The following is a 9,679-nucleotide window of genomic DNA, read 5'->3' on the forward strand; positions in this document are numbered from 1 at the left end:
ACTACGTCCAAACAGAGATTAAGATTATGATAACCCAACCCACCAAACAACCCCTCAAACTTTCATTTTCTGTTATAACCCTTAACATTAATTAACAGATCAAAAATCTGAGTTACCAAATCTAACACACCTCATTAAAACTATCAACTTTACTAGCAAAGATTAAAGACTACCATGAAACTAACAACAAATAACGAAATCTAATATTAATTGATATTTAACAATTAATATTAATTGAAATTTGCAAACAAAAGCTTACTTGAATGCAACAACATTTTAAATACATAAATTAAAAATAGGATTTTGAAACATGGACAAAATATATATATTAACCAAATTTTTTATTATTCATTTTTCTTTTCAATGTTAAAAGAAACTAGCCTAGAGACTTAATCCGTCTTTCTTTCTTTTCATCTATACATTCCAAGTTTCTCAAGTTTACATTCCCATAAAGAAATTCAAATGACTAGTCAAAATAACCTACTTGAAATTTTTAGACAATTAAATGATAGATATTACAAAAGAACAATGATTACAATTAGAATATTCTTCAAAAATACCAATTTTCTAAAAAATAAAGAACATACACTCAACTTGGGAGGTACGTAGCTTCAATTTATATGGCAAAAAAATGCCATAAGATCAGCTGTGTGTGGAGGGTGTCGAACGCATCTCGCCTTGTCTCCAACGTGCAGAGTTCGCAGATTGTGTTGACTCAAAATTCATTCCGAAACATGACACCTCAGGTCATGGAAACATCTTAGATTGACTCAGTTCAGTTCCATGTTGGCCAATTCAACAAACAGGATGAACAAAATCATTTGACACAATGTAACACGATATGTGATAGTGATACTGGTGAAGTGTCGGGCCAAGTCGACTTTTCCACATGTTAGGGTTGCAGATTCACAAGTTCACCTAATCTACGAGACACCTCTAGCAGTTAGAATTGTGGATAAGAAAATTCGCCAAATTCAGCTCATCTCAACCAACACAATCAAATTTCTTAAGAACCCAATAACCTAGATTCTACACTTATCCGGTTTCCTTTTCAAAAACTCTAGATACTATACTTATCCATGTTAGCAGATACAGATGCCTAGGCTTACCAGTTTAAAAAGCTGAACCTACTGCCACCAACAACATTCTCGTTGGTTGAATCAGATTCACTTCCAACAGCTTCATCTGAACCATCACTTCGCAGCAGTTGAATCCTGTCCGCATGCTCCATGATCCAATCTGTGAATTCAGGGGATGATGCCCACTCTGTCAATGCCTGTCGCGTCGAATCTCTAGTGAAATCATCCCAGGCTTTCTTTGAGAACTTCTTTCGGTTGCGGGTCTTATGGAAGGTTGAGTAGTAGTCTCGATCTTGCATCCCGGAGGACGATGAGATCACCCCTGCAAGTAACACATCAAACAATGAAGATGGTAAGAGATAGAACGAAAGACGGTTGACAAGTACAATAGCAGAAGCAATAGACGAAACAGCCAACAGAAAAGTTGGAAACAGCACCTTTAACAGGCGAATTCGGCCAAACTGGGCTGTGCCTATCAGAAACTCTCCACGTCCTGTCTTGAGGGCTTGATCGGCTAAGGAATTCAGGATGAATCCGCTTCCCAACAATTTGTTTGTTCTGCCGTTTCCAAGGGCTACGAGATCTAGAATATGATTGATTCCTAGCAAAACCAAAACTGCTTTAGAAGGTCTGTTGATATGATCAGCATTTTATATATATCAGAAACCATATTTCATCACCCAACAAAGAACCACCTGAGATGATGAGTAGAAGGAACCCGGCTAAGGTCAATACAAGAGTATGAATAGATAAGGTAAAAAGTACCACTGGTACAAATAGATCAGTTAACCAGGCCTTCGCCACTAGCTACTAGACTAAAGCAGGATTTTCACATACTTTACCTGTTTTTTAAGTAATAAGAAAGCCACCGTTATTGTTAAGAAAAAAGGTAAAAAAGGGAGATGACATATTTTATGTTTCACAATATCCACTAAATGTACTTACTTTGCATGACACTTGAGTTGAAAAAAGATCCTCAATTTAATGGTAACTTAGAAAAGTTCAATTACAAATTCTTCAATATGAAGATGAAATATTCACTTTACAAATGTCCATATCCAACAATTAGATAAGTTTCTTTTAGTTAAAGATGCAGCAGTGAACAAAAATGATTAGAATCGCTGCAAAGAGAATATTTGATCGAAAATATTTGCTTTAAACATGTTAAGGAAGTAGAAAGGAAACTCAATTGTACTCAGACCAAACCACACCACATCAAAAAGTAAATAGACGAGTAGATGACTTACGTGCTACCACGCTGCTTCAGAGAAGAGATAAGATAGCAGGCGGCCGAACAACAAACAAAGGCACCTAGTGCTAAAGGGGCATCAGGGGTACTCTGCAAAGTAAATGAACCACCGAACAAGTTAAACACTTGACTATATTGTTTTAGACTTTAGGAACTAAGATAAATAACAGTTAAATACTTAAGATTTTTATTCTAAAAAAACTTCAAATGAACTTGGAAAATATTGATCCAGTCATTACAAAATATGTGGAAAGGGTACACCAAGAAATCAACTTCTTTCTGACTCCTCTTCATCGTGTACTTTAATCAGGTTTATGAAATTTTTAATTGAAATTTGAAGTACAACCAAAGACAAAAGCCACACACCTGAAAGATAGACGTGGCTCCAATAATACGCATAGCCCATTTTACAAACTGGGCCACACCAATGTCAACATTCCCATCCTCGGAGATCACAAACTTCCGGACAATCCAGAAACCCAAGGCAGCTCCAGAAAGAACAATCCCCAAAAGTAGAAAAATCGCAACCTGTAAGCATACAAGAAAGAAGGATTGGCACAATTAGCAAATAGATTATAGATCAATGGAAAGAAAAAGCAATGTCATTGTAATCATAGGTCACTGATCTCAGTCCCAAAATTTAATGAAAGATTCTCATTCATTTATTTTGCAACAAGCAGCCCACGATCACCAGTAATATATCCCATATCCCCTTCCTTTTGTAGCCCCTTTAGAGAATGGAAAGTCTGTTTCTTATAAACAAATAAATAAGTAGAATCTTTCATGCTGGCATAACTCTGTTAAGACACCTCAAAATAGCTATCTGTCTATTGCTTTCCAAAAGAGTTTACAGCCCAAAACAAGTCACTCCAATCGAATACAAGCCGTTCTACTTGGAGTAATAACAAAAGAACATAAAACTAAATAGTAGAATGAAAAAGACTAAGGAGCACGACCTAACGTTCCCAAAGGCACAGCCATAACAAGAACATAAAACAAAATGATGAAACCTGGATTCTGCACTCTCCTCCCCAAGGAGTCGGCAGCCTCTACCCTTTTCTCCAAAACATTCGTACCCCCTCTGTGCTCCCCTGCTCCCCTTTTAATTACCCACTACTAACTAACTGTGGGCCCCCTGCTGGTCCTCGATCTCCTTGCTTTCCTCCCTTCCACCACGTGTCTCTTCCGGATTGGATTCATGGGCATGTTCTCCCCTGCCACTTGTTTCCCCCTCATTGGTTTCATGTTTCTTCTTATTTCTCCTGTTGTACGTAAAATAAGATTGGGGGCCTAGCAAACTCCTTTGAACTGGGGATCCTCTTGTCCTTACCTTTTTAATATATTACATACACAATTTGTTTCTTACCCAGGTCCATTTTTTCTAACTCAGGCTTACGGTTGCTCAGAAAAGGTAAGGGTCTTCCATACTTTTTCCACTAAAACAAATAGATGATCGCTCTAAAAAGATATGAGCACCAACACATGTCAGATACCTTAACTATATTACACAAAGTAGGTTTCAAATATTAGAAGATGAGACAGCATAAAGAAAAGAGAACGTTATCATATCTAAACACAGAAAATATATGAACACATTAAAGATAATTATATTGCAATATCAATGAAGGAATTACAATATTAAGATGGCTATGACTTTCCCATAACCAATACACTAAGAACTAATTTACCAAAATGATCCTCTTCTCCTACAAACCTTAACTCCTTCCATTAATAACCAAACTACCTCTAGGCTCCAACTAATTGCCATTATACCATTACTCTATTGCTTTCCTAGAACACCCACATATACTCTAACATATAAAGTTATGGCTCTTAGCCTTTAGGCTGTCCTCTTTCTCCATTTTTTTCCTAATAAGATGTATCTCTATATGTTTCTGATGCAGTCGGATTAAGGTAAATTAAGGTATTTTGGTCAAATCTTTAATCGATTAGGCCTATGATTAGCTTCCATGATTAATTAGAATTAGGATTTGTTTCCTCGGTTTATTAGGATTAGTATTAGTTTCTTTGATTAATTAGGATTAGTTTGCTTTCCAATTCTCTATAAACAGAGAGAGTAACTTCTTGTGTTGGCAACTTTGGATTCATAATAAAGACTTCGATTTTGTAATTGAGATTTCACTCCTTTTATCATGTAGGCTACATCAATTTGGTATCAGAGCAGTCGTCTAGGCCAACATTGATTGCTGCCAATAGAAGAGTGACGCCAATCACAAGAGGAAACTTCATGAGTTGTGCCAGTCGTCGAATAACACACAACTAATTAGGGGAAACACTTTAAATTCAAGAAGTTTGAAAAACCATCCAAGATAGAATTTTAAAGCAGAAAAAATACATTTAGGGGTAGAAATAATTATTTTGGTTGTGGAGAACAACCAAGAAAGGTTGGAATTTGTTTCAACAATTATGCGGTTGAAACTTATCCAAGAACAACCAATTTGTACATCATTCCTGAAGTACTGGAGGGAAGGGAAAACTGAGGAAGTCGTGTCCAAGAAAGAAAATGTGATAAAATATGGAGTTCAATCTGGCAAAGAAGAATATGTGGTAACACATGATCCATTCGACTCGACCCACACAATTCGACCCTACATGTGTACCAACTCCAGGCATGTGTTTTCACACAATCTAACCCCTTCAACTTTGTATGACCCAACCTGTGTTCAGTTCTCCCTAGTTTTGATTAGCTGCCCTTCTCATGGGTTTATTTCAACCCATTTTTCACAAATGTTAGGTTATGCAAAACAAATTTTCAAATGGGTTTATCGGTTGCTTTCATTCTCAAACTTTTGCTGAAATGGTTGAGCAAAATCTTGATGACATTTTTCAGCAACCAAAGAAAAATATTGACGAGGGTAATGTTCTACCGTTCACAAATTTTTTATAGGCCCTTTCAATCTTTGTAGTTGCAGTGGAAGATATCCACGGGCCAACAATTTTATTTGAGAGTTCTACAAATCATCGAGAAAAGAAACGTTGCATTGTTCATTTTCTTTTTGAAACTTGAGGACAAGTTCTTTTCGGGAGGAATAATGATGTAGTAGGAATAGGGTAAATTAAGGTATCGTAATCAAATCCTTAATTGATTAGAATTAAGATTAGTTTTCAGGATCGATTAATTAGGATTGGGATTAATTTCAATGATCGACTAGAATTAGGATTAGTTTCATTCGTTCATTAGGATTAGGATTAGTTTCTCTGATTAATTAGGATTGAGATTAATTTGCTGTCCAATTATTTATAAATAGAGAGATTTCACAACTTTGGCTTCATAATAAAGACTTTAATTTTATTATTGGAGATTTCTCTCCTTTTATCTTTCAGGCTACATAAAATAAAATAAAAACTATAAGCTTATAACTATGATGTAACAAACTCCAATATAATGTAAGCCTAAGCAAGCACTATACAAGCCGAAGTTAAGAATCTCATTTGAAATTCATTAGAAAGTAAAAGCAAGAGAAGCTAAGCTTAGACTTACAGGATTGTGCATCTCTTCCTTCAGTCCAAAACTGAGAAGAATTGAATTTACTAACATTGCAAAGTGGTGAACAAGATAGGATCCTGCTCCAAGCTGGAAAAGACAATGAGGCAACTTTCAAGGAATGCTTGACTGAAATAAGTAAGTGCAAAAACTCTAATGTTATACTCACCACCGATCCATACACAGTGAGATAAAAGGCACTCTTTCTTCCAGTTGGCAATAACTTCATTCCCTGCATCATTGACAAACCAGTAAGGAGAAGAAAATCTTTGGAGCTTGTAACAAGATACTAGCATGGAAGGTTCGGGTCCATCAACAACAAAATTGACAAAGATATGGAATGGACTCAATTTTTTCATTACTACAATCTATGAATACTTGCATGTGAAATTTGCATTATCCAAATCTTGTAGGGTGAAATAGTCCAATATCAAATTCCAGTAATTACTAACTGTGCTGGGTTATTTCTGAAAAATAAATCTCGCCCATGCCATCTCATGTCTTAAAAATCCTTGATCAAATATTAAACTTCCTTCGTAAGTATATTATATGAGGTAAACAGATAAACATCGAACAGCACATCTGAGTACTTAAACAGTGAAAAAAAAGCTCAAAGGAGAACATAGCAATGACTAATTTGCATGGCAGATCAAATATGTGTATTTAATTTGTAAACTCAGATAAAGCAAGAAGGTAATAGCAAGGTAGACTTGGAATTCATTTATCAAATGCAAAACAGACACATCTACATGCACACAAAGGCCATACTCATGAGATGACATACAATTCAATTAATTATGGCAACTGTGTAGAATACAAGGTTAAACAAGACAGGAGTGGATAAACTATTTCAATAATTTTCAATAAGTTCAAAAAAAAAAAAAAAAGCAAAATGATCCACCAAATGATGATAAGATTTTCATGCAGAAGCCACTAGAAAAGGTTCCTTGAAGCGAGTATCATAAGAAGTAATACTTGTATAAAAATAAATAAATTACAATACCATTAAACTTCAGATAAATATTTTTGCTTTTAATATAAAGACAACAAATTGTTTTTTTTTATTGCTTGTTAGATAAAAGACAATTATATAAACATCGTGACTATTTGAACATGTTGTTTGAGCTTGAGATGTTGTTGTAAAATGTAAATATGACAGTTGATAGATATAACACAACACTTTGATATGTGTGGCGTAAAATTCATGTTAAAGAAGGTTTTATAATTATGATGACAACTTGCATGGGATTATTTGTTTATCTTTTTTTTTTTTTTTTGAAAGAAGTACTTACATGGGATTATTTATTCGTTGTTTTAGTCGGTTGATAGGACATGGTATAAAGTGATGACAATCAGGGTTAACTTATCTTAATCTAAGAGTTAATTGTAACCAAACCTAAACCTGAGATAACCCCTCATTTCTTCCAAGCTTCACAAATAATAAAATTTAATGCCGACTTATTTTTGGCATCAACCCACCTCCAATTCCCATTAAAATAAATTAAGTACACAAAAAAATTACTTAACCAAACCACCCTCATATACTAGAACTAGGGAGTCTAAAAATATTGTTGTTAGCCTTATTTAGATAGGAATTCTTTTATCGTTAATATTTAGTACCTGAAAAAGAATGATTAAAACAACAAGGAAAATTCCAATGGCCATCGAACTGCTGTAGTAGAAAGGCACCCAGCTGCTGACTACAGGAGCAAGCAGAAGCAACATAAATCCCAACGCTAGACACAACAGACGCCACTCTTGAAAATCTGCAAGAAATTAGGGAAAAAATTAATATAAAAGTAATTTAAGACTGAAGAAACTCAGTAGCCAATGTTATAAACACCTTCTTCAATGGCAATTGTGACAGGACCACTTAGAGGCGTGGCATCAATAACTTTAACATCAACATATCTGACTTCATAAGGAGACATGGTGCAGCTCCACGATCCCTTTTGAAAAGTTTTCCACTCATCGTCTTCACACTGACACAATCCAAGTGTATTGTTCCTGCATAGTTTACAGAGAAAAATATTAGAAGTGTTGTTTGGAAACAGCTTTTGCAGCAACAAAAAGTTCCCAATTCTTTTGACTTGTAGTTCCACTAGTATTTGGTGTTTCAAAAAGACTTTGAATCCTGTCCATTGAGACTTGCCCATGGACATCTTATCCAACAAAAAAAAACACTTGCTCATGGACAGTGCACATTGTATGCAGCACCAATACTCATGTCTTAGAAGAGGCTAGTGAGCGATGAATATCAAACTATGGTACTCCACTTACCAGTGAAAACAAACCTGAATTTTTGTATGTTGTCTTTCAGGAATAACAACAGATGGAACTGCAGTGACTCGAAAAGAACTGGCAAAACTTCCAAGTTTTAATCTTGAAATACCAGAAATCCGAACACGATCACATTTTATATCAATGGCTCCAGGAAGTGAAGATGGAAAGACATCTTCAGCTGGGTGCTCAAGGTTAATACCTGTCAATTGTAATGTTGAGATTAAGTCCAAAGATGTTTACTAAAGAAGTACAACAAAAAAAGACAAACGTAACAAAATAATCCACAAGATTCTTATTAATCAAAGTATGCTTTATAAACCACTTGATGCTAAATTTGAAAATTAAATCAGCAAACACATATCAGACATGATATGCACGAAAAAAAACAACTAAAGGAGATAATGTATTATATTACATAAGAATCTTGAACGTGCGCACAAAATTATGGAATACGAAACTCAATTCAAAATACACATTGAACTTGAAAGATGACCATATAAAGAGATGCCCAGACGATAGGACTACGACACATTGGTAAAAAAAAGGACTTATAATTGACACGCTCATGGACCCCAGAAACTAGTTCTTCGTTCTTCCTCTATGTTCACTCTAACAAATAACTACTTACATCCGAGTTACAAACTACAATCGACTCAAACGAACAGCAAACAGAGACAAAATACTAACAAACCCTAATCCGCAGTCAAACCACTAAAAACACCTAGCATAAATGTGGCATAAATTCAAAAACCCAGCTCGGGGAGACAAAAAGACAGACACCCAGAAGAGTGAATAAGCACCCCGATTGCAAAAATCGAGCCTTCCTCCCAAAAAAAGACCAAACGAAATGGTCCCTATCACAGACAAGAAAACCACCCACAGCCACAAACATTAAAAGCTCGTAAGAAAGCTAAAAATGAAAGGAAAAAAAACAAATAGACATTGAAACTGAGAAAGGGTAAGAGAAATACTCTTGATGGCGGTGTCGTGAACGGCGTGGGAAATGAGGGAAAAAGAGAGGATGGAAAGGAGGAGAAGAAGGGGAATGGGAAAGGAGGATGAAGCGGCCATAATCGCCGACGGGAATGGCCGAGCTTGCGTATTGAGGTTTTGCGAAGAGGATAGAGAATGTGGCGGTCTACGGATTTGAAATTTGTTGAGGTTTCTTCTTCCATGGTATTGGTCTGCGTGATATGAGCGTCTTCAAAAGCTCCGTTTGCGTCCGCGCCAAGCAGTCGCGTTTCGTCGACGCGGAATGAGTTGTGCGTTTTTGAGCCTGGGCCTCTATGGTTTGAATTTTGGCCCAAGCTCGTTAAGGTCCTTGAACTTAAATAACAAGGCTACAACTTTTTCATTTTGGGCGTTGAGTTATAAATTTGGGCTTTTAACTACTGTACGACCCATCATATTTATCGTATTTTTCATAAATGTTTTAATGGGCTTCAATATTACAGAAATGTACAATTCAAATGACCAAACTATCTACTTTTAATATTAATAATATAATACAATAATAAAACAATTAAATAAGAAAAGTGGACTGTGGCATAAGGAAACTGAAAC

At 35.7% G+C, this 9,679-nt stretch overlaps 1 protein-coding gene across 2 annotated transcripts; it reads right to left on the bottom strand.

Moving 5' to 3' along the window:
- Positions 1–301: 301 nt before the first annotated feature.
- LOC103486012 (uncharacterized) lies at positions 302–9,347 on the bottom strand. Of its 2 annotated transcripts, none has more exons than XM_017044093.2 (11): positions 9,088–9,347; positions 8,114–8,315; positions 7,677–7,840; positions 7,454–7,599; positions 6,003–6,065; positions 5,831–5,923; positions 2,695–2,856; positions 2,327–2,418; positions 1,517–1,680; positions 1,110–1,401; positions 302–918 (listed from the first exon to the last, which is right to left on the bottom strand). In XM_017044093.2, exons 1-11 carry the CDS (start codon positions 9,185–9,187, stop codon positions 915–917), a joined length of 1,482 nt encoding a protein of 493 aa, XP_016899582.1. In that variant the 5' UTR covers positions 9,188–9,347; the 3' UTR covers positions 302–914. The 2 variants fall into 2 exon arrangements, with proteins under 2 accessions (XP_016899582.1, XP_008442026.1); XM_008443804.3 differs by having other exon boundaries at positions 302–923; positions 9,088–9,346.
- Positions 9,348–9,679: the final 332 nt, after the last annotated feature.

Source organism: Cucumis melo, chromosome 8, assembly GCF_025177605.1.
Source record: "Cucumis melo cultivar AY chromosome 8, USDA_Cmelo_AY_1.0, whole genome shotgun sequence".
In the NCBI taxonomy this organism is placed as follows: Eukaryota; Viridiplantae; Streptophyta; class Magnoliopsida; order Cucurbitales; family Cucurbitaceae; genus Cucumis; species Cucumis melo.

Bases quoted from the DNA above. Each gene is read 5' to 3' on its own strand.
- LOC103486012 (XM_017044093.2), bottom strand. From the start codon at position 9,187: ATGGCCGCTTCATCCTCCTTTCCCATTCCCCTTCTTCTCCTCCTTTCC. The intron at 7,841-8,113 runs GTAAGTGGAGTA...TAAACTATGCAG, and splicing joins ATTCAGGTTTGTTTTCACTG to GAACAATACACTTGGATTGT. The intron at 6,066-7,453 runs GTACTAAATATT...TCAATGATGCAG, and splicing joins TTTTAATCATTCTTTTTCAG to GGAATGAAGTTATTGCCAAC.